Source organism: Lemur catta, chromosome 23 (assembly GCF_020740605.2).
Source record: "Lemur catta isolate mLemCat1 chromosome 23, mLemCat1.pri, whole genome shotgun sequence".
Lineage (NCBI taxonomy): Eukaryota > Metazoa > Chordata > Mammalia > Primates > Lemuridae > Lemur > Lemur catta.
This window is the reverse complement of record NC_059150.1, coordinates 3,622,445-3,647,424: the sequence shown is the minus strand read 5'-3', so window position 1 is coordinate 3,647,424 and position 24,980 is coordinate 3,622,445. Positions and strand designations below refer to the sequence as shown.

Sequence of the window (24,980 nt, the reverse complement as noted above, 5' to 3'; positions counted from 1 at the left end):
AGCAGGCGGCTGGGCACTGCGGCCAGGGAGGCCTGGCTGGGCCCTGGGCCCGCCCCCGGCCTAGGCCCAATCACGGTGGCCGATCTCACAAGCCCTGATCCTGGTGCCACCTCCGAATCCCCAGACACATGGGCCAACCCTGGAGGGGCAGGGCCGGACCGTCCCCTATGCGGGGACCTCCTCTGCCCTAGTGTCCAGCCTGGGACATCCTGTTGGGGGGCGGTGGAGAGGGAAAGAGGCTAGGAGTCGCCCCGCCCCCACTGCCAGAACACAGGCACCCATTGAGAGGCAGTTTCAGAGCGGCTTTGTCCCCAGTGGTGCCCACAGGCCTGGACCCTGCCAGCTGCGCTGGCTCCCTAAGATGGCCCCTTCCCCCTCCAAGTGGCCAGCGCTGACATGCACCAGCCCATGGCCTCAGCAGCAGGGATGGGAGCCTCTGGGCCATCTGGGACCCGTCCAGTTAGACACACGTCACAGTGAAACCCTCTTCACAGAGTGAGCCTGGACTGACTGGCCAGAAGGTGCTGAGAAGGCAACAGTTAATGCAGGTGCAGACAGTGTTTCAGGGTGGGGGAAGCCAATCCATCCCCTTAGAGATTTATACTGGTTGCCAGTGACTATGCCCCAAGAACTGCCAATCAAGCTAGAGAGAACATCAAAAGCCTCCCTTAATCCCCGGCCTTGTACAAAGCACTTCTGCGCTTGGATATCTACTGCACTGGAATCTTTCCACAACTCCATGAGCTAAGCCAGGTTGTAATCCCATTTTACAGATAGAGAAACTAAGACTCACAGAAGTTAAAGAACTTGCTCAAGGTAATACAGCCAGTAAGTGGTAGAGGCAACAGTAGGACCCGACTCTTCCAAATCAGGGTGGAACCCCATCCCCCACAGCAGATGGTGCAGACAGTGAGCGTTCCTGGTGTTCTGGGGCGAGGGACCCAGGCTTGGTCACGGAAGGCCCAGTAGACTCTAAACGGGTTAGGGGAGGGCGGCCAAAAGAGGAGCTACTCCCCGCTGGGCCCCATGGGTGCTGGTGCACCCACCCAGGAGAGCTGGAATAAGGAGACGTCCGTTGCCATCCGCCTCCTCTTTCCTACACTACGAGCTCCATGACTGCAAGAACCATGTGGCTGTGTTCCCTGTTGTCACCCAGCCCTAGACATAGGTGCTCAGTCGTCGTTGTTCGACCCTCAGATGAAGGGCTGTCTGACTCTCTCGTGTGTCCCCTGCCCCATCTCATCTGTCCCTTCATTATTGCTTCTCTGAGTGTCTTTAGCTTCTCCCTTCTTACCAGCTTCTCTTCCCTAGGAAAATGAAATTCTAAGTCTTTACTACGAAAAAAAAAAAAAAAACCAAAAAACCAAACCACATGCTTCCTGAAACCCATCGCTCTCTAGCTACTTTCCTGCTTTTCTTCTTTTTCCTCCAATTAGTCCTCCTCAAAGCTTATACCCCTGGCTGACACTTCCAGCTCACAGCAGGACCTGGCTCTGACCAGCACCGTCAGTGATTTTCTAATTGCAGAAGTCTAGGAAAGCTTTCCAGTCCACGGGGCGGGAGGTGATTAGACCTCTTGCTATCAGCAGACTGAGCCAGGTCTGGGCGTTGCTGCGGCCCTCCTTACCTTCCCGGGCCCCGGAGCCTCCGTCCACCCCACTATCTGGCCATGGAGGCTCCTGCCCCGCCTTTGTCTGGCCAGTGGTTTGAGCTGAGCCATTCTGAGAGAAGGGAAACTCCCTTCCTTTCCTAATTCCTGCCTCTCTCTGACCAGAGGAAAGGAAGGGAGTTTCCAGAGAGTGCTCTCCCTAGCAGAGGCCCCCTTCTCCTCCCTGCCCAGCCTCTGGCAGCCCAAACTCTGCAGACAGGTAATTACATATTCCTTCCGTCCGTAGGACTGTGAGTTCTGTCCTCCGTCTGATTTAATCTGCCACACCCTCTCTGGGGAGCCCTGGACACACGGATTCTCCTTGCAGTCCCCAGCTGGGGAGAGCAAGGCCCTGGAGCGCGCCAGGAGCTTGGCCAAGGTCTCATAGCTTACTTGGGGACTGAAGGACCCAGGTCTCCTGGCTCCCATTGCCCTAGAATAAACAAACATCTCTCCTAAATCAGAACGGTTTTCCTAGTGTCTAGCTTTAATCTTTCTTATAAATGAAGGCTGTCTCCTGGGTCTGTTCTCGGTGGGAGGGACCCGTGGGTGAAGGACAGTGGGTCAGCCTCGCTGCTCCCCAGCCACTGGTGAGGTGGAGCACTCTTCCCCAGAGGGATTTCTACCAATGCCTCTGTAGGATCGTCTCTCCCAGAACGCCAGGCCTCTGCTTATATGTGGAGTGCCCAGGACAGGCTGAGCCTCAGGAAAGAATGGGGCATAGCCAGGCAGGCTTGGATGGCGTCCGTGAGTAGCCCCCTGCTCAGGCACACCCGAGCTGTGGGGGCAGCGGCAGTCCCAGGCAGCCAGGCTCTGGGCTCGGGAGCGCAGCCTCGCCAGGGGGGTTGATGGGGAGGGCCAGGTTATCTTTAAATGGCACCTTACTCAGCCTGCACTCTGCCAGCTGGGCAGGGTGGGGGCAGACAAGTGTTATTTTGGGATCTGAGGGTAAGGAGGGAGGAAGGCTCTGTTTATAGCTCTCCCCTGTCTGTCCCTGCTCCCTCTCTTAGGAAGAGTTTGAGGCGATGGACCTCTCCAGCTGACCCTTTCCAACCTAGGGTCTCTGTTTTCAGCCTAGCTGTTCACCAGCTGCACAGATGGGAACGTTGAATCTAGAGGCACAGGGTATTTCTTGGCAAGACCAGCTCTGCAAGGGTAGGTTTAGGTGGTAAGAATTGCATTTGACTTGGGATTAGACTAATAGTAGCTAACATTAATACTATGAGGCAACACTATGAGTGCTTTGTATTATATTGACTTTATTTAATCCTCACAATCACTCCATGAAACATACTAATATTAAACCTGTTTTGTGCATTAGGAACTGGATATATAGATAATTTAAGGAGCTTGCTCAAAGTCACCCAGTGGGCAAGTGGCAGAGCCAGGTTCAAACCCAAGACAGTTTGACTCCAGAGCCCACTCTCTGAGCCACTAACTAGCGTGAGTCCTGCTCTGCCACTTACTGGCTCGGTGATCTTGAAGAAACCACCTAATCCTTGTCTTGGTTTTGAATTCGGAAACGGACTATGGTTCAGTTCAGCCCACCAGACTCCCCAAGTCAGAGCTAGCAGCGGTGCTCCTGTCCATTCTCTGTCCCTGTTCCATGGGTAAAGAACTGAAGGTCCCACGACACAGCGGGTGCACTGGTTTCTGGGCTCTTGCTGGTGAGCTTCCCCGTGTCAGGGATAAGGCCAGGGAGCTGGTGAGGGGTATGAGATCAGGTATGAATTTGCAATCACAAAATCAGGTGTGGAAGAAATACATTTATTTTCTTTTAATCAAAATAGATGAGAATGAGGCTCTATCCTGCTACCTGGCTTGTTGTCGTGGTTTGCTCCACCTTCCAGGGTCACTAAAGCTCCCGGGGCCGCACACAGTGCAAAACATTGGGGTGGGCCCTCTAGGCCTTGGTCCACACAAGTGCTGCCGATACACGTTTATAAGCCTGAAGATCCAGCAGTGTTGGTGTGTGTGCCCCAGGGACAGGGACCTCTCCAGGGGGCCTTGGTCACCAGGGCCCAGCATCCCCAGGGACTCCATGCGGCCTTTTCTCCAGGAAAGCCTTTTCTCTCACGTCCAGGTTCTCTGCCAGGATCAGGCAGAGTCCTCACCACTCATAGGCCCCATGGACTTCTCTGTCCCTTACTTGTCTTTTGGGACTACCCCCCGCCTCTTCCCGTTTTCCTTCAGGCCCTTGGGCCTAATCTCAGTCCACTAGAGCTGTCACCAGAGGGTACTGAAGCACAGCTAGTCCCAAGCAGTCTTGCTTTCCACCCTGCAAAGGCGACTAAGGCAAGGAAATGCAAAGACTTCGGGTTTGCTCTTGCACTGCGTGGAGGGAAAAATCTAGTGAAAGCAAACTAGCACACCAAAAACCTATAATGTCATGCCAATAACCACAGAAAAACTGTTTGGCAGGAGGAAGGCAAGCGCTGGGGCCACCACCTGTTTCTAGCCTGTTCCCCAGGCGGGGCTGCAGGGCTGGTCCCTTCCTCAGAGCTGTGCTCTCAAGCGCTCACCAGGACCCTAATTTAGCAGCAGCATCTGCGAAACTGAACTGAGTCACAGTTTAATCCAGTGAGTCAGGGAGACTGAGCCAAACACAGCCCCCAGCTATAGGTGGGGGTATAGGATGAGATACTTACCATTTGAGGTGCTTCAATTAAGTCATCTTTAATTCAAACTACAATCCTGTGAGGTAGATACTAGTTTCCTATTTTACAGATGAGGAAACCAAGGCTGGGAGGGAATGTCACTTGCCCCTCACTTTCCAGCTACGTAGTCACGCCAACTCAGAACAACACAAGGCCTGAAGGGACTTCCTAGGCCTCCTGGTCGGTGCTTCCTCATTGTTTTACATCCTGCAGAACACTGGCTACAAAATCATGTATTCCACACAGGGATAACAAACTTACTGAAATTTGCAATTTTAAAGAACCAGCAAAATCGCCACCCTTTTCTCACCTACTCAAAAAAAAAAGTAAAAAAATTGGAATGTGAGGGTCCTCGTTAGATGGCTAATGTTGGCTTGTACCATGTCAGAGAAAGGTAAATAATTCACAGATTTTGGAATTTTATTAACAATTACTTCTGGCTGCTTTGTTACTGGAATCCTGGCAAAGTGTGGGTAAGACCTAGTCTACACCCCTGTGCGAATGGGAATTTTCCATAACAGAGGAGACTGCTAGCTGAAGGCCCAGTCTCCGGTTGGGCACTCCCACCGATGCGGAGGACGTCCTTCCAACACTGCAAGACAATCCATTCCACAGCCGTGACTTTGGAAAATCCTCATCAGTCATTAAGTCCTATTGACTCTACCCTGTCAACGTCTCACTAATCCCACTCTTCCACCCCATCACCTCCAGTTACCGCCTCAGTCCAGGCGCTGGGCTGTCCCACTGGGACTGCTGTGGCTGCTGCCCGCCAGCATTCCTTTCCCCCACCTACCACTCCTTCGGCCCAGGTTCTAGATCGCCCTCCCAGTAATGTTTGGATGACAGCAGACCTGACCCTGTGCCAGCTCTGCTTCAAACTCTTGTGGTCTCCCATTCTCCAGAAGCAGCCTTGCAGGACCCTTCGCCATCTGGCCCTCGCTTGTCCTCCCAGCTTCATGTCTGGCTGAGACCCCCACGAACCATAAACTGTAAGACTTGAACGTGCTTACAAGCTCTGAAAAAAAGAATTGTTCCATTATGGTCTTTTCTTAAACACTTTCTCTGAAACGTCCTACCCCGCCCTTATCTGCCCGCCAAATGTATAGCAGAGGCAAGACAGAGAATCGGTAATAAGTACAAGCTGCTTGGATAGTTATCACACACCTGCCGTGTGACTTTCGGCAGATAACATTTAATATCTCTGCCTCAGTTTCATCACTCTGTAAAATGGGCTAAGCAAAATGACCTATTTTGTGACATTAGTAGGTGGGCTAAGAGATAACTCAAGTACAAGTATTCAGTGCAGCAGTAGGCACCAAAGTGCTCCTGAAACCTCAGCAGGTATTGTTACCCCCTTGCAAGTGCTCAGGTCAAGGGTCGCTGTCTCCACGCAACCTTACCTGGCTTCTTTCCCCTCGTTATCATCAGCCAGTCCCATTTTTGGGCAGTGGGAACGTTCACAGCACTTAGCTTCTGAGAGTACTCCCTGTATTTGTTATTACACTCTAGATGCTCCTTGACTTATGATGGGGTTACAGACTGATAAACCCTTCACAAGCTGGAAATATTTTAAGTCAAAAATGCATTTAATACACCTAATCTACTGAACATCACAGCTTAGCCCAGCCTGCCTTACACTTACTCAGAACACACACATTAGCCTACACTTGGGCAAAATTATCTAACACAAAGCTTTTTTTTTTTTTAATAATAAAGCATTGAGTATTTCATGTAATTTATTGAATCCCGTACTGAAAATGAAAAACAGAATGATTGTATGGATACCTGAAGTATGGTTTCTACTGAATGTGTATAGCTTTTGCACCACGATAAAATTGAGAAATTGGAAGTCAAACTGAGGACTGCATTTATTTCTGACCCCCTACTAGACGAGCTCCTGGAGGGAAGGGCCCAGCCTCGCCAGCATTCGGCGCTGGCCTTGCATGTCTACTAGAGGTTTAACGTCCAGTGACACTGAAAAGAGAGTAGCCAGAAATTGGCCTTTTGTTTATCATCTACGTGTTGGTCATAGGCCTGCCTGGCTGGGGCGGGACAGTGTAGTATGTCTTCCACTGGATAATCCTTTAGCTTCCCAAAGCAGTGTCCAAGTCTTCTTTAAACTGAGCATCCTTGGCTCCTGTAGGCGTCTTTCCCTTGACGCAGTTTAGGCCCTCTGTGTCTCGGCTTTCCTCTTACAGAGGGCTCGTCTGTCAGGGAGCCTCTTGGCGAGCACCAGAACAGAGCACCTACGACAGGCACACAAGACCGAAAGGATCTTCTGCACTATTCCAGAAAACCTGTTTCTACTATTCCAGCCTAGGACTACACTGGGGTTTTGGGGACACATTAACAGTTCCTGGCATAATAAACTCCACTACTGGCACACGACAGTTAGTGAGAAAACAGTTTTCTGTAGTCCTCAGCTGTTTCCATAGATACTATTGTCAATCTGCATTCACTGAAACCACATTACGATTCTGTTCATTTTTGTAGCTTGTAGAGATACTTGTTTGGATCCTAAATTGTCATCCTTCCCAGGGCTGTTATCTAAAAATTTGATCAGGCCAGGCAAGATGGCACACACTAAGCCTAGCACCCTGGGAGGCCAAGGTGGAAGGATCGCTTGAGTTCAGGAGTTCAAGACCAGCCTGAGCGAGACCCCGTCTCTACAAAAAATAGAAAACTTAGTCAGGCGTGGTTGTTCATGCCTGTAGCCCCAGGTACTTGGGAGGCTGAGGCAGGAGGATCCCTTGAGCCCAGGAGTTTGAGGTTGCAGTGAGCTACAATGATGTCACTGCACTCTAGCCAGGGCAACAATGAGACCCTGTCTTAAAAAAAAGTTGATCAGCATTCCTCCTTATCTAGTATTCTTTCTTGTATAAATTGCTTCAAATTCTTTTGTGGAATGGGTACAAAAACCTCATCCATCATTAATATTAGAGGGGTCAAGGGCAGATCGCTGGGGGCCCATCATCGGAAGCTGCCCCACAATGGGTTAACTTGTAGCTAGGTAGTCGGTCAGTTACCAACTTCTCTATCTTCTCAATGCTTTGACTTTACTGTGTCCAGATTGTTTTATCTAGTTGACAAAATTCAAGAAGACTATAAGGCCAGTTTGGCATCACCTGTTCTTAATGGACATCTATTAATTTTAAATCCATGATTACTTTTTCATCACTCTTATCTGCTTTTGAGTCATCTGTTGTAGTTTCATCCTTTCCAATCAATGTCACTTATAGGTCTGTGACTTGTGGTATCAGCTGCCTTTCTCGGACTTTTAACTTCTTTTCAGTCTTCTAGCGTTTCTTCCATTCTCCCTTCTGTTCCCTCCACTGAGAGCTCTACAATCTCCTGGGCAGACCCCCTCGTGTCGCAGCTGCTGGGTGTTCACCAGTCAGGAGACTGAAGCAGCTCAGTGTTCTCCTATTACCTCATTTGTCTCACCTTAGACTTCAATTCCTTCTGACCAGTTAGCCCTGCCTTTTCAGACTGAAGCCAGTTCTCTCCGGCCACAAAGACAGGAGACGAAATAGTGGCTAGAGTTCAACCTTCTGTCAACACCACGGGCCTCCAACAGATCTTTGTTCTTTCTGCTGACACTGGACATAGTCTCTTTGAATTCTTTTCCTCATCAACAGAATGGGAATAATATCTACTCTGTGTACCTGTTATACAGGTTTAATAAGATAATGTATATGAAAACGCTCTGGAAACACAAGGAAGTACATACCAAAGAGTCCAAGACCCTCTGCTCTTAACTACAGCTGTGTGTCTGTTAGCCAGGGGTGGCCTCCGAGTGACAGCAGGGCCCTTTCCTCAGGAGTCAAGTTGTCCCAGTCCACTCCAAAAATCAGCATGAGAAGAGCAGCAAGCGAGGACCCCCGCCAAGGGACTTAGGACTACTTTTGGCACTAAATATAGACTGCTTCTAATTAGCAGGCACAGAGGGGCCCGTGTCATTCTCAGTCTACGTGTGGGAGTCCCAAGCCTTTCCAAACTCAACAGTTCAGTGCTGCTGGCACGAGACCATTCTTTCGTGCCAAAATAGAGCCCGACAGCTTTGTGGAATGGTCTGCCACCTTCAGCACCAAACCCAACGGGGACTGTCTTAGATCACTATGGAGTAAGTCTCCAAGGCTCAGATGGTGGTTTTCTGAGCACCACTTGGTAAGATCTATCATCATTTCTCTAGTATCAGTGAGTTCCCCAATTCAAGGGAGAAAGCAGCTCGGGCAGAAGCAGTATTAGCCTCAGAACCTAGCTAACAGTGGACAACTGGGAACACAGCCTCAGGCTTTTCACAGATGGTGACTTTAACTGAACTACCCCAACTCAGTCCCTGAGGTTGAGCACTAGCGACACCTAGTGGCGAGAACTCATGACAGCTACTATAGGTTTCCTCAACAGTCCGACAGAGGACATGCCCCACCGTGGGCCCCTCTCCTTCAGAATGCACATTCAAATTTACGTTATATTCTCTTTCCCCTCTGTGAGAACAAGAACCTGAAGAAATATTCTGTAGCTACTAAAAATGGGGCACCAGAAGTGGGCACTATCCAAAGAAAGGAACCCTGAGCTTCTTCCTTCCCTTGATTTCTTATTCTCATTTACTCTTTGAACCCACAGGTAAATTTCCCTATTAAGGGACCTCCTTTAAAAATATGTGACTGAACGATGCCAGTGCCCTAAGAATCACTTTGAGCTAGGTTTGCCAAAACACACTAGAATGTCAAAATAGGCTCCACCTAATCCCTTTCCCCCCTATTTTTAACTTTCCTTCTAAAGGGAATAGAAGGCAAAGAGGTGCTAAGACACCTTATACCATGTGACTAAATTCATTTGTAAAGATTATTTTACTGTCCTAGAAAAATACACGTTGCAAATTTGAGGGCTACAACTTAACCACTTCAGAGGCTTCCTGAGGGAGAGGGGACACTTTGGATATCGGACTCTGTGGTAATGTGTGGGAGAGGCGTATTAAATATAGTTGGGTCAGGTGGATTTTTAAAGAGTCCTTTTTTCCCATTTTTTTTTTCTAAAAAAGGAAAAACAAATTGCCATCTGTCTGGCTTATTTTGCGTGTGTGCATGTATATATGGGAACAGTTGGGGGGAGGGGCTGTGTCATGCAATGAAGCGAAGACAGGAGGATGACTTCCCCTGACAGAGGAGCCTTAGTGTCGTAGAAGGGGAGCAAGGCCAAGAGGTCACTGGAGAGGGCTGAGAATGCAGCTGCTCCCGCCTGTTCCTCCTGAGAACCCAGGGCACCGCCGTCGAGGGGAGAACGCATGATGCTCTCTCAAGAGGCTTCTTATCCGAACACACCAGATGTCCTAGGAAAGCAGACAGGTCTGTTTCAGAACACACAAGGTGGTGACTTCCTGTGCTCTTGCGGCAGGGCAAAATAATCCATCAGCACATAATCCCTCTGGGCAACAATGTTCCTGGACTGGCCAGCAGACAACTCTAGGAACAGAGGTGGGGACAGAGCTGGGGAGAAAAAAGGTTCTAGAGATGGGATGTCTTCAAGGAGATGCTGAGAAATGTCCTTTGTTCCAGGATTCCTAAGTGGTGGCACTGGCGAGCTTGGTCTCAGCTGTCATCAGTGTCACTCTGCAGAGGCCAAGGGCCGAGGATCAGGATGCCACTCCAGGGTGAGAAAGTGCGTCTCAAGGCCAGGGAAGGCTGCAAAATGGTTTGTGGCTGGGCCAGCAGGAGCGAATGCAGAAAGGCTCCCCTTCTTAGATGCCGATGGTGTGTAGAACCCGCCTCTCGTTGTCATTAAGGTGGCCTGAGAACATTATGTAGCAGGGCTGCTGCGCAAACTGGCAGAGGAAGTCTGTGAGATATGCCTGGGGGGAAGAGAGGAGTGGATTACTGAGGGCTCCCAAGGTCACCCAGCTGCAGTGGGGTAAGAACCACCACCACGTGGTACAGGGAATGCTGCCTTTTAGACAGACGCCGGCTCCCCGAGGGATGGTCTTCTGTATTCTTGGGTCTAGTTTAGGTACAATCCAGGGACAAAATTCCACAGGAAAACAATTTTTTTTCAAGGCTGTATCTCATATTTCACTCCAGGGACTCTCACAACCTATCTTCAAGGAATTGGATTAAAACACTGGTACAAAACACTAGAGTACAAAGTCCCAGCCCACCCAAAGCCCTTGACCACTCAGCAAGATAAAACTCTCTCCCTTAGGGCTCCCATGAGGAACTATGAATGGATTTGAGCCCGTATTCCTGTTTCTGTGGCCTGGGACATTGTCACTTGTAAGACAACTTCTCTGGACACCCTCACCTGCAGATCAATCTGATAGAGAGGATCCTTCAGGGCATCAGGGTCATCTTCCTCATCATCCTCGTAGTAATCCTCCTCTGTTAGACATAGCCAACACAGGGCGCGTCAGGGCAGAGGCCCATGGTCAGGCCCTGAGCGGCAATACACCACCACATGGCTGGGGCAGAAGGGGCAGGAGCCCAAGTAATGTCCCTGTGGGCCCACCTCTCCCCTTACTTGGATACCCCATTCTTGGCACCAGTGTGCAAACAAAAGGTATTTACCATGGCTGTCCTCTTCTCCAACTGCTTACCATATTTACTTGTAGCAAGAATGTCAGATAAAAGTTGGCCAGCTAAACCATCCTCCTCTTCCTCCTCCTCTTCCTCCTGGTCCTCCCACATATCATTGGAGTCATCTACTTGGAGATGAAAAGCAGCTAGAGCATATTCATGCATTTTCCCTCCCCAGATCCAAACAGGCCAGAACAGATGGGCCTTGAGGACTTCTGCAATGTAGCCTATACCCCCCAATGGGGAGAGAACCAGTAAGTTTGAATGGAAGAATCTAGAGTGTTGCGGTGGGAAGGTAAAAGGTTGAAAGGCTTTTAAGAATTAAACCAAAAAAGGGCCAGTGTAGTTTGCCTCCTGGTTGACTCCCACCCCAAGCTCTGTAAGAGTTCAGAAGGCAGACCTGAAAAGTAACTCTTTAGATGGCTAGCATGGTACCAGCCACAGTGTAGCCATCCATAAACTTTTTTTCTTTTTTAAATTAGTGACTCAACAAACCAAACTGATAATTCAACAGTCTGTAATATGATCTGCCAGGTTAAAAGTCTCCTGGGAGTAAGGCCCTGGTGCACCTTGACTCCACTCTGCAGGAGTGGCCTGGCGAGCAGCATTGGCCTCCATGACATTGGAGAGCTCGTTGATGATCAGCTTTAGGATCTTGACCAGCAAAGGAATGTTTGTCCAGCGCTCTGGGTCTGGGAAGGAAGGAAAAGGCTTCAGGTCAGACTGTCACTGGGTTTACTTCCAGCAGTGTCCCTGTACCCCCTGTAATGCCACTCACCGGAGTTTACCATCCCTCAGGCTTTCCACCACCCCTGACTATACCCAGCCACCAAAGAATGATTTAAAGTCAAATAACTTTATTCTGCTTGTTATTATAACAGTTCAGAAATTGGGAGAGATAAGAGAGGTCAGGGATTGGAACACATAGGTTTTTGTCAGTAATTAAGCTCTGAAACCAAGTAACTACACACAGAGCATAGTACTCCAGTCCCCATGACTTGCCGTTTGAGAAGTAGTACAGGTGATAATAAACCTATAGCTAAAGACAGCAGCTCTGTACTCACTACCTGCAAATCATTGGAGACACAGGCTAAAAGGTAACTCAATAAAAAAACAAGCTGAATATCTGTGTCAAAGCCTCAGGATGAAGCTGTAAGCTGGGGATCCTTGCTACCTGAGACTACTTTTGTCAATTTTCTTTTTTTTTTTTCTGAGACAGAGTCTTGCTCTGTTGCCCAGGCTAGAGTGCCTTGGCGTCGGCCTAGCTCACAGCAACCTCAAACTCCTGGGCTCAAGCAATCCTCCTGCCTTAGCCTCCCGAGTAGCTGAGACTACAGGCATGCACTACCATGCCTGGCTAATTTTTTCTACATATATTTTTAGCTGTCCAGGTCATTTCTTTCTATTTTTAGTAGAGACGGGGTCTTGCTCTTGCTCAGGCTGGTCTTGAACTCCTGACCTCAAGCGATCCTCCCACCTCAGACTCCCAGAGTGCTAGGATTACAGGCGTGAGCCACCACGCCTGGCCACTTTTGTCAATTTTCAACAGGAAGGAACTGTATGTTACGATCCCTTGTTTACCTATAGTTTCCTGTTGCTTCTTTATCAAACGCATTGTTAATAATCGTTTTAAAAATATAGATCACAGTACATCCCTGCCCTCCACCCAGGCATCCTTAGCCCCTCGTTATGGAGAAGGGATTGGAGGGACGGCAGCATCACCCACTTTTGGCTGACTTAGAGCGGGTGCGGACGCCTTCATCCATGCTGTAGATTTCCTCTCCCTTCACACGGATATCCTGTAGCCGTTTGTCATCTGCATTGATGCCATGCTGGAGCAGTTTACACAGTGCCACAGAGCTGGCAAGGAAAAAGGTCAGTCAGCCACCCATCTAGAGTTCATGCCAAGGAGATAAGCAATTATGTCCTAAGACCCCCCTCTTTGATGGTGGGAATTCTGTTCACATCTAATTAGAAGAGATAAGAGAGTTTAGCTGAAAATGCGATTCAGAGTTCACGAGATGGTCAAATGAGATTTGTTCTTCTTGAACAAAGCTAGGATGAGCAAGCATCACAATGGCTACTGACACTGTAAGGTGCAATGGGGTTATGAGAATCAGTGGCATAAAAGTTCAGGATAGAAAGTTAGAAATCCAGGGTTAGAAGGCTTAAGTTTATAATGGAAAATAAGCCACTAGCAGTATTTAGCTGAGTGAAGTCTGCGGCAGAGGGGGATCTCTAGCAAGAGATCAGAAATATATGGTCTACCTATGGTGACTGTCTTTTGGGGACTTCAGGATGGCAGCTATAGGTTAGCAATAAATAAAGACGGGAAAAAGAGAACACAAGGTGCAGTTTGATATAACAACAACAATCAGTGTAGCAAGTTAGGGAAAGAAGAAACATGAGTAGTGGCATAAGGCCCAGAGATGGCGCCTACCTAACTTTGCCTTCGTATTGTCCATAGAACAGATGCTGTCGGCTTGTCCACTCAGCCATCACAAACTCCAGGGCAGGTTTGCCAGTAGGTCCTGGGAGGCTACACAGGAACTCCAAGAGAGGTTCCAGCTGAGTGTGCACCAGATGAGCGAACACCATGATCAGAGACTAGGAGATAACACAAAAGACATCTGCTTCAGGGAAATAAACTTCAGAGACATAGGAGAGGAGAAGGAATGGGCCGGTCAGTCAAGAAACAGAGTCCACGCACTGAGGGTACCATCCACAGGACAAGAAAATAGAGATTTCCTTGTCCATGCTTCTTGGGTAGAACAGATCCAAATTGACTTAATTGTTCTAAAAGGATAGTAAGAGAGAGGGTAGAACAACTCAGGGCCAACATACCAATTCCCATCTCAATCAGCCAAGGGGGAGGAGAGCCCAGCTCCCATGGTCCTCTTACCTGCATGACGCTGAGCGTCTCTGCCTGCTGCATCTTACTGAGGATGGCACGAAGAATCTGGTCTAGATTCTCCCCCAGCTCCCGCCCTGCCTTGGAGATGAGGGTGGACACGAGGCGGCCCACAAAGGCTGCGGTGAACTCTGAGGTGCGGGGGTCCAGGAGCTGGCTCACCACTTGCATCACGTACCACAGCCCATTGTGGCCCTGCTCATCATGCCACTGGGCTACCTGCTCCAGAGTCACTGACACATAGGCCCGCAAGCACTCTCCACCATTCTGGGGAGACAGGGGTGGCATGCAAGATTAGCAACTCGGGGATAGATGTCAGGAAATTCTCAGTCTGTATGGCCAAATGTTCTCAGAGGCCTAAACTTCATGAGGGTGGTAAGCATATAGGGTGTGAGGTGGGCTCCTGTTACTGGAGTTAAGAATTTACTGTTAAAGATATAAGTATCTTGACCCAATCAGCTATCTCAAAAATGCATATTTCTGATAACAAGAGTCAATGGCTGAGCAAAATAAGTTTTAACCATAAGGATCTATTTCTAGTACTAGAAAAATATGTCTATCATGTAGCAATAATTGGGGACACATAGGTCTTTATGGGAATAAAGACAGACCTCACACAAACTACCCTTTGCCTAGGGACTTCTAAGCTGATCAATATCCACTGGCAAGTTCCTATAACGTATGCAATCAATTGCAGTGGTAAACACCCGAAAAAATAACCAACTCATCTAAGAAACAGAAAGAGGAAAAATATTCAGGCATCTCTCCCTTTTTCAGAGGCCTATCACTTTGCTGACTTTATTAATAGAAGAAATAGCAGAAAGACTTTCTTATGACCCTAAATCTAGATGTCTGTAATCTCTTCCACAGTAGCAATACCCAGATACTATTGATGGGCAGGAAGCCCAGTGCACTCTTTAAGGTTATAGCATAGCCCAAAGCACAGAATGCTTGGCTTCTGCATTCCTGAGTCCTCTGGGTAAACACAGAGTTGAGAGACTTATATTCCTTAAGAATAAAACCATGGCAGGTTCTCAGCCTACTATAAACCCAGGGCTGGGGAGCTATCTTCCCTCTTCTAGTTTCCGTGTCTCAGATACCTGCATGGTGGCGTTGTCATCCGTGTGAAGCGTACACTGTGCCACTGCAGGGAAAGCTTGGCAGATGAGGAGCTGGGAAAGGGGAGGCTTTGTATTCCGTACTACTGTGGTCAGGATATCAATGGCTGTCTGAAAGAGAGAAGAAAGAGAAGAGTCAGAATTGCCTTTGGCACAGAAGGTGCCCAGCAACCAAGATTCTTACTGAGTGGATACAAAACAGCAACCCAGATAAAGCTCATTAATGAAAGGCAAGTTTCTGCAAGGAAAGGAGTAAGTAGATGGCAGACAGTGCCCTCAGCCCCATTACTTGATTAGACACAGGGGTGGGTGGAACGTGGTGGTGGCCAGGCAACGTACGTAGTGGTGCTGTGTAATGGGGGCATGTTGTTCAATTCCTTGAAGGCACCTCTGGAATAAGAACAGCTGTTTTCTTAAAGTCTCAGAGAATCACCTACTGTCCTTGTGGGCAGAGTAGCCCAGCAGAATCACCCCATGGATTTCTAATGTTATTGGGTTCTTGTCAATTAGGTGGAATCTGTGGGTGGCACTTGCAGATCTCTCTCTCTCTCTCACACACACAGACACACACAGACACACACACACAGCGAGAGGCCTTGCAGCTACTTACTGCACAGAGTCCTGCAGGGATCTTGTCTGCTGGGGCCTGCATTATGCTGACCAGGGTGGGAATCAGCCTCATTTGCATTGGGCCCTGACAGGCTTCTATCTGGGACAGCTCCTTGAAGATGTCTTGAGCCAGAGAGGCAACGACAGGATCTACAGTGGATAAGGCAACACAGAATCCCCCCACCCAACGGTCTGTATCTGCTTCTGGCTTAAGGATAACTCTTATCTGGCCCTAATCTAAGTTAACAACTTCTGCAATGATTATATATCACATACCTGGGACCTAGTGGGGCCACATGAATAACCTGAAAGAATAGGAGAGATGCTAAATCTTCAAGAGTTACAGTATGTATGCTTTCATTAAGGCAGGGACTAGTTATTAATAGCTACTCCTAAAACAAAATTTGGCTTTTTCTGGAGTAAATCTTTAAAGTCTTTATTCTTGCGTTCTTGTGAAACCTGGATTAATTATGACACAAAATGCTTAAAAAAAAAAAAAGCCCAACATAACTTTGTTAAGACATGAAAATTCCAAAAACTGCGAAAACACTGGCTGCCCCTGATTCTCATGTGTCATGGAGAAATAACACATATTTCCTATGGGGCAGCCATGATAGATAAGAACTCTCATAGCCATTTCTGGGGAAAAAGGTGAAACTTCCAAAAAGCAGAGCCTTATGAAGAAATGGAACTTTAGCCCAATCTACTTTACCTATAAGATAAAAATATCCTCTCTCTAGTATATAAAATATATGTAGCGTGTACTAAACTATACTAAAAAAAAATCATTGCAGCATCATTTTTTTTGGGGGGGGGGGGCGGGGAGTCTTCCAGTGAGGACTGGAAAACCTGCTAGACAAATTCTAAAAGAGCTGTGACACTTGCAGCATCATTTGTAATAGAAAAAAACCAGTAGCCAGGTGTGGTGGCACATGCCTGCAGTCCTAGCAATTGGGGGGCTCAGGTGGGAGGATCGCTTGAGCCCAGTTCAAAACTGCAGAGGACTATGATTGTGCCTGTTAATGGCCACTGCACTCTAGCCTAGGCAACATAATGAGACCTTGTTTTTAAAGAAAAAAAAAAAAGAAAGAAAAACCTTGGATGTTCATTAAACAGAATGGGTAAATAAATTATGATATAGCCATTTTATGCAATACTATGTGATACCTGAAAAGAATGAGATAAATCCAAGAATGCAATCTGTGAAGCTCTCTAGGATACATTTTTTCAGTGAAAAATCAAATAACATGTTTAGTATGATATCATATTATATACATAATCCTTACCCCTATATATGTTTCTGAGCTTCAATATTGGACTTCTCTTTTTAGAAACAAATATCCTTAATATTTTTTCTAGTAATAAAGTATTAATAAATACATTTACTACAGTAAAACTTAAAATGTAGAAAAGTAATAAAAAAAATCACCTGTAATTCTACCACCTGGAGATAACTACCCTTAATATTTTGATGTATTTTTTTTCTGGCATTTTTTCTACATACATTTTATACAAACATCCTTTTCTAAAACAAACCCAAAACTTGGGATCATATTCCACGGACTTCTTTTGAAAACAGTCTTTTCTCTTATTATAATGCAAGCACTTTCCGATGGTTTTAAATACTCCTTTGAAGCTTGATTTTCAATGGCTATATGGTAATTTATTTTATGGATATAATTAACTAATCTCTTTTTATCAGTTCCAAATTTTTGCTGCTATATAAAACATCTGATGAACACCTTTGTTCATAAACCTTTGCATGTATCCTTCTTCAGTATCTCTTTTTCTAAATTATAGTCCTATGCCTCTTCTTTTAGGACGTTTTTCTTCTAATTGCCGAATTTCCTACTGTATCATCAAAGTTATGAATTATGCGTTTTCCTTATTAGCCCTTTATTTACAAGCTTTTTCTCCCCAGTTCTTATTAGAGAGCAAACGTTACAGGATAGGTACTCCACTTTCTAACGCTGCTATATTTACAGCCCAACTCTATTCTTTGCTAACTGAAAACTACATATTTTGCTTATGATGCTAAGACCATCAGACCGAGGGAAACTTTCACCTAAATTCACCAGCTACCACGTTTTCTCTGGTGTCCCTTGTAACACATCCTCCTGGTGGCATACCATTACTGTACTTGAGGAAAATGGCGATGGTGAAGGGGCAGATTTTGCTTTCCATGCTGGCTGTGAATTCCGGGTCGACTGTACAAACGATGCATAGGGTCTCCATCACCAGGTTGAGGACTTCTGAGCTGAACTGGGCTGCTAGGTGAATTAGGCCATCAAGGATGCTGGGGAGAAAGGGCTGCAGCACGTGGGTACTCTCTGAGACTTTCAGTTGGTCACAGTAACTAGAGAGACGTAAAGAAGTAAGAATTATTCAAAAGCAAATCCCTCAATTTCTGGTTTTTCCAATCATTCTCACGTGTTACAGCATTTATATGTGTAGCTTTATGAAGCTAATTCTGAAATTAGGTATGTCTTTACATATATCTGTGGCAGAGTATATCAGCACCACCATTTCTACATTCTCTAATTTGCTTCTGCTTTGATTTTTGCTATTTTCTTTAAAATTTCATACCTTTCCCTATTTGGCAAATCCCAGCCATATCACTGCATCCAAATTTTCAAGGTATTAAGTTAATTGCCTTGTGACTCCTAAGACAACTGCTTTAGTCACATTTCTAAGATTTTGAGATTTATAAGCATTATTTTCTAAATAGAAATAGTGTTAACATCTTTTTCAATACAACTGTTATTTAATAGGAGACTGCTTTTTAACCTCCATGTTATAAAAATTTTGTGCTTTTTTTCTTGAGTTTTTTTGCATCCTAAAATGAGATCAATTTATATAAACATTCTATGCATACTTACAAAATTGGTGTACTATCTGTAGGGTTTAAAATTCTCTTTACATAGTTATACTGTATTTGCCTCTTATTCAATCAACAAATATTTACTGAGTGCTGCTTACTATTTACTATGTCCAAGGAGATACAGTTGTTAAAAATATATTGTCTGTCTTTACTTTTGTTTATCTTTAAAAAGCCAGTATGTTTAAAGGCAATAAAATTATCATTTCTGTATGTTAAAAGCACGAAGTTAAAAGTACTGAAAACAAGGCCCTCAGCAAGTACTCAATAAATGGTTTTTCTTAACTGTCTTAAGTGTCTTGTAACCATAATAATTGTGTCAGCTGACAAAGGTACACAATAACCAGTAAAACTGTGGGCTTTGTCCTCAGGTTTATCTACAGACTTTTTGATTTTTGGTCCTTAAAGTCTTGATTTTCAATACCACTTTGCTCTGACCTAACTTCTTCTGAAAAGCTTATACATGGCATGTGGCTTTGGTCAGCTCTCAACTTTTAGCCTAGGTTTTGGATCCATCCCTCTACCAGCACTCAGCTGTCTCCACCCTCCACCCTTTTCCATTCTAAGGGCTTATATTTACTTTGTCGCTCTAATAAATTTGAAACTGCACAGTCTGGTAGATCACAGAGATTGCATCATCTAACCAGACCATGTTGGCTCTTGTATGCCCTGCTAAGATGGTCTGGACTTTATTTTGGAAGCCAGTGTTTCTTTAGCTTTTTAACAAATTATTCCTAACACCTAATCTCCTTACCCTACCCCAAAGTCTTCAAGGAAAACTGACACCCCATTAGATATTATATATTAACATGTGGCTTCACGTACCACTTGACATGCTATGGCTTTCTTATGAAGGGCCTGTACCTCAGGGTTTGAAGAACACAACTGGGAGCCATGAAAGGCTTTAACTAGAGGATCAATAATATATCAGTTTTCTATTTTACAGAGATCAACTTGACAATTCAAATATGAATTGCAGTAGCGTGACGCTGGAGACAGATTAATTAGGAAGCTGCTGTAGTAATTCAGGCAAGAGAAGTTAAGAACACAATCTAGGGTAGTAGCGGTAGAAGACAGGGAAGAAGAGAAGAGAGGCTATGGAACTAAGACCTAAAGAGCAAAGATCTGGGATCTCCACCTTTATTAAAATAGGGAATAAAAGATCTCTATCTTTAGGTTTAAGATCTACAGGTACCAGATTTCCAGCTTTACTAAAACAGGGAATACAGGTAGGGCAGGTTTAGAGGCAGTAAATAGTAAGCTCAGTGGTCAATGTTTTGATTTTTGGGTATTTATAAAATATCCATCCTAGTATGGATAGTTTGTAGTGGATATATTAATTTGGAGCTCAGCAGAAAGTCTGGCATAAATATGATTTGAGAAAAGCTATACTTAGTTTATCTCTTAAGAAGATGGTACTTTTAATTATTTTAGAGGTTTTTTCTGCTTCACTTAGATTATAGCAGAAAAAGATGAGCCTCTGTTCATGGTTATAAGATTAAGTATTTAATTAGCAAATGCAGATAGAACAGGCACTCAGTACTTTCTAAAGACATATGTAAAGACACAGCATCTCAAAAGGTACCTCTCTGCCTCAAAATATAAGTAGAAAATGAATTTGGTGTTGGTAGTTTTTAGGATTCAATTGAGATGCTTAAGTTTGGAACTTAAAATATTCCTTAAAACTACAATGCTCCCTCTGGTCCGGGTAGGAATGTAAATAACTATTGATCCACTAGTACACTAGCTTGTGAAAAAGAGACATAAAATTGGGGGGAAAAAAGCAGTGTTTCTAGGCCACATTATCTCAAATTTGGTTTCTAGTACAGACACCATCAACCAATAAAATCCTACGCATTCAACAATTGCGCAACCCTCTGCAAGTTATTTATTTCTCGAAGCCTCAGGTTCTTCACCTTTGAAAGAAAGGGAGCTGACCTACATGATTTCAGAGCTGGAGTGAATTTAAAGGGAATGAGGAACAGAAGGGAACAAACAGGGTATCTTCTGGACGTGTAAAAGCCATGTCTCTAGGATAGTTTCTTTCCCTGTCCTTCCAATATTCACCCTGAAGGAGATTTTCAGCAGGAATTTCCAAGCAATATGATACACCAAACAACTGTGGTTTGGGATATCTCTTAAAATAAATGCTATCACCCTAAGGGAGCATACTTACCCCCAGATGGCTCTCACAGCAGAAATTCGAACTGATGGGGGTTGTGTCTCATGAAGACCACTAACTGTTGCCTGTAGGAACTGCTGGATCAGTTCAGGGGACATAGCAACAGTGAACCGACTGGCAGCCCAAAGTGCCCGACCCAAGAGGAAAGGAGACACTGGGAGAAAGACAAGAGCAATTAGGGCTGGACGATAGAAGTTCCTGCTACTTGCGCTTTCTCCCTACCACTGCCATTCCTCAGCTTTCCACAAGTAACTAGATGCCACATAACATACACAACTTATTTGAGAGAAAATCATGACCTTGTAAGATAAAAGCAAATGTGTGCCCTGTGGCACACAATCAATTACCCAGTGTCACTCTTCACTATTTCACTAAGCAGATCTTGAATACTCTTAGACTAAAAAGACTGACAGCCCAGGCCCCATTCCTACCTCCAGCTCTCACTATTCCTTACTTGCACTAGTTAGTCTTCTAAATGCCTTCTCCACTGCCAGTTTCTTCCTACTTTTGGACCACTGTTAGAACATTATAAATTACACCTCTGATCACGTCATTCTTCTATTTAAAATCTGTCAATAAACTCCACAGTCCACCAAATAAAGAGCACCTTAGTCAACATGGTATTCACAGCTCCCTAGGATCAGTGATTCTAGCATTACCTACGATTTCCTTTTATGGTTTCTAAACTGAAGCACATACCCCTCCCTAGCAACTTACATCTTACTTTGCTAGCTCTGTGCCTTGTTCATACAGGCCAACACAGTCACCTCTCCTTGCATTACCTGACTGATCTCTTGGGCTGAAGTAATCTCACCTGTCTCTGTGCCACTATAATCCTACGTCCTTAGCTTTCTTACATGTCATATATTTGTTTGATATTCCAGCCAGCAGTGTAAGGATTACTACACCCTGCCTACTATAAACTGCTAAGGAAAGACTATACTTACTCAGCCTGTCATAGGGCTTAACTTAGTTATTTATACCATAAACATGTAGCTGATGGAAATCACTGAACAGAATCTAACAAACTGTGCCAGTTAAATAATTACACAATGCAGATGCTCCTTAACTTATGATGGGGTTACATCCTGATAAACCCACCATAAGTTGAAAATACTGTAAGCCAAAAATGCATTTGATATACTTAACCTACCAAACATCATAGCTTAGCCTAGCCTACCTTAAACATGCTCAGAATGCTTATATTAGCCTGCAAACGGGCAGAATGCTCTATCACAAAGCTTATTCTATAATAAATGACTATTTTATAATACATGACTATTTTATGTAATTTATTAAATACTGTACTGAAAGTGAAAACAGAATGGTTGTATGGGTATTAGAGGTATGGTTTCTATTAAATGTATATCGCTTTTGCACCATTATAAAGTTAAAAAATTATAAGTTGAATCATCAGAAGTCAGGGACTGTTTGTAACTTTAAATAATGTAGAGCAGCAGTTCTCAAAGTATGGTCCAAAGACTCCTGGGAGTCCCTAAAATTAAAACTATTTTCATAGTAATACTAAGACATTATGTCTTTTTCACTCTCATTCTTTCACAACAGTACAGTGGAGTTTTCCAGAGGTTATATGATATGTGACATCATGGCTCTGACATCAAAAGGAATGCATATTTGCATTTCTTGTATTTTAAAAACTTCTCGGTTTTAATTTTTAGTATGTTAAATATTGATAAATTAAACCCACATAAAAATAGCTTTGGGATTGTTTGTAATTTTTAAGAGTATAAAGAGGTCCTGAGACCAAAAATTTTGAGAATGGTTGATATAGAAAAGCTTTTAGCTATAGGTAGGATTAACAAATAATATATATTGAGCCTTTTTCTAGTCTTAATATTAAATATTCTAAACTCTCCAAAGTTTTTGAAGATTCTTTGCTAGGGCAAACTCTATAAGAAATATAGGGTACAAAGATGTATTAGACATGATTTCTACTCTCAGAGAAATTACATTCTAGTAGGAGAAAGAAAACATATGCATAATGCAGCATATGATAAATGCAGAATTAAATAGGATATTCCCAATGGATCTGAGCTCTGGATATACAACCATTTTAATTTTGTGATTCAGAGAATGGAAGTGATGGAGTGAGATAGCTTGTAACAGATTACCTATTTAGAGTCACAGAGCAGAATGTTTTCGAGTGACGTAAGCTACTCCCAGGGCTACCCTATGAAGGAGAGGCATGAGAATGGAACAAATAATACCAATGTCCCATGATTTAAGTACTCAGAAAGGAAGCAAAAACAGCATTTTGGAATGGGGATCTGGCTTTAAGGATGAGAACAGGCATGGCATGAGCAGAGGCAAGTAGCAGAAAATGTCATATAGAGAGACAGCAATGATTCTTAGCTACTGCTCTGCATTGCTAGAGAAATCAGTCTAATAGTAAAGGCCACTTTCTTCTTTTTAAGGCAAGCAGATAATGCAAATATGAGAATGGAATATTTAAATTACTTAAATATTGGCCAAAAATAAAGTTTGAGAAAAATTACAGGAAACAAACAGGAAGAATGAGACTAACACAGAATGACTGAGAACACTCTGGATTTATAAATGAGAACAGAACTCAAGACAGAATTCTCAAGGTACAGCAAGCAGATTTGCACTCTAATCAAATGCCAAAAGCAACCATGAATGGGAATGATGATTTGGGGGAAACATGAGCATCACGGAAGAATTATGAACTAGTCTCTTAGTAGGTAAAGCCTGAGTCAAGGTCTCTGGGCTGTTTTAGAGGTTCAGGTAAGCTCAAGCTCTAGGGTACAAAGAATTTTCACCCAAGGGACACAAGAATACCTGCTATACCTGTCTAAATGAACAATATAAATGAGCTGATGATGGGTCTAGTCTAAAGAACTTCCGGAATCCTGGCATATGGTGAAACATACCTGAGAGGTTGAGGTCTGCAAGGACGACACTGGTCAGGAACCCATGCATGTCAAAATGGATCCTGCCATTTTTCACACTGTCAGTGATGATGGCCTTCACTGAGCCCAGGGCAAGCATGCATGCCTCATGGATCTTCCACCTGTGAAAAGATACCAGAGCCCGGTAAAACAAACTACATTGCCAAAAAAGTAAGTATTTGAGGGAAGAAGATTCAGAAAACAGCACTCTAATGCATGTTCCAATCTGTCCCAAAGGGGCTATTTACTTGCCCTTCCAATTTAAACCTATAGCTGAAATTTAATAGATTTTTCAGCCAGGTATAGTGGCTAATGCCTGTAATCTTAGAACTCTGGGAGGCCAAGGCAAGAGGACTCCTTGAGGCCAGGAGTTTGAGACCAGCCTAGGAGACATGGTGAGACCCCATCTCTACCCAACTCCCCGCCTGCCTTTAAAAACCAAAAAGACAGATTTTTCTATGAAAAACACAAGTCCTTCCTTTCAAGCTTTTTAAAAAGAGGTAAAACAAAAGCATCCTAATCAATTATTTTAAGATTGGGAAGAACTGCTTTAGAACAGATGATTCAAGGCAAGGGTTGGTTTGCCTCAGATGTGATGTCCCAAACATGTCTGTAAGTTAAGCCTCTGCTGTTCACTCTTACCAGTGCTCAGTGCCACTGTTTTTGGTTTGCTCAGCTTCTTGTAAATGCCGGGTGGCTGCTGCAGCCAGGGCTGCTGCACTCTCATTCTGGAAATCTGTGGCCACGGCCTATGGAAGAGGGGAGAAAAGTTAACAAATCTATTTGTGCACATTAAATGCATTTTAATTGCAAACTGTTTTAGTCAGGATAGTTAGAAGTGAATGGTTCTAACTCTTTCACATACACATGCTAAACCCTGATTAGGTGTATTAAAAATGTTACACCATTAGTTTAGGGACTCTAACAAAATTAGAGTAATACCTATTTTTCTGCAGTGCCTGGGCACCGTAAGGTTAAACCATTTGTTCTCTTCAGCTGTATTCAGCAGCGTATATGTGACCAATGATAGATTTAGCTTTGGATGACAATGGACCAAATATTTACTCTCAGAGCCTGATCATAGAAAAATAAGGCCAATCTACTAATTGAAATCTAGTGTAATCTTTCGTAGGTCTTTAGAAATATTAAATGATAATGAGAAGTGATTCAGCAACAATGAGAACAAACCTCCTACCCAACAGGAAGCAAGTGACAACAATTTCATAATACTTTAGCCTGGAGACAACTCTATGCTTTAGTCAGAAGAGCCAAAGAAAATAGAAGCTGGTGTTTACATGTTCATCTCTCAGCAATCTATTGTTTTTTCAAGTTTGCCAACCCATATTTGTGCTATAGATTCTTAGTAAAGAGTGGATTAAACTGAAATGTTCCTGATTCAATTACCCTTATTCATTGGAACACTTTATCCTCCACATAACTCTTTTTTTTTCTTTTTTGAGACAGAGTCTCGCTCTGTT

General features: G+C 44.5%; 1 protein-coding gene and 1 non-coding gene across 5 annotated transcripts in view; both read right to left on the bottom strand.

Moving 5' to 3' along the window:
- Positions 1-9,139: 9,139 nt before the first annotated feature.
- The window catches only part of IPO9 (importin 9), a 39,319-nt gene continuing 23,478 nt past the window's right edge, over positions 9,140-24,980 (bottom strand). For 2 of the 4 annotated variants that reach the window (XM_045536216.1, XM_045536219.1), the window contains exons 12-24: positions 24,145-24,251; positions 23,485-23,624; positions 20,567-20,726; positions 17,642-17,868; positions 15,514-15,662; positions 14,886-15,014; positions 13,777-14,052; positions 13,315-13,481; positions 12,601-12,734; positions 11,444-11,566; positions 10,895-10,999; positions 10,603-10,679; positions 9,140-10,156 (exon numbers count right to left, since the gene is read on the bottom strand). In XM_045536216.1, the coding sequence (XP_045392172.1) occupies positions 10,046-10,156; positions 10,603-10,679; positions 10,895-10,999; positions 11,444-11,566; positions 12,601-12,734; positions 13,315-13,481; positions 13,777-14,052; positions 14,886-15,014; positions 15,514-15,662; positions 17,642-17,868; positions 20,567-20,726; positions 23,485-23,624; positions 24,145-24,251 (1,905 nt within the window). In that variant the 3' untranslated portion in view covers positions 9,140-10,045. Of the gene's footprint in view, positions 10,157-10,602; positions 10,760-10,865; positions 11,000-11,443; positions 11,567-12,600; positions 12,735-13,314; positions 13,482-13,776; positions 14,053-14,885; positions 15,015-15,513; positions 15,663-17,641; positions 17,869-20,566; positions 20,727-23,484; positions 23,625-24,144; positions 24,252-24,980 lie in introns of those variants that run through there. The other 2 variants (XM_045536217.1, XM_045536218.1) reach the window with 2 other exon arrangements.
- On the bottom strand, positions 16,334-16,395 carry LOC123627171. The gene has a single exon (XR_006731173.1). It is a non-coding gene; the product is annotated as a U7 small nuclear RNA (small nuclear RNA).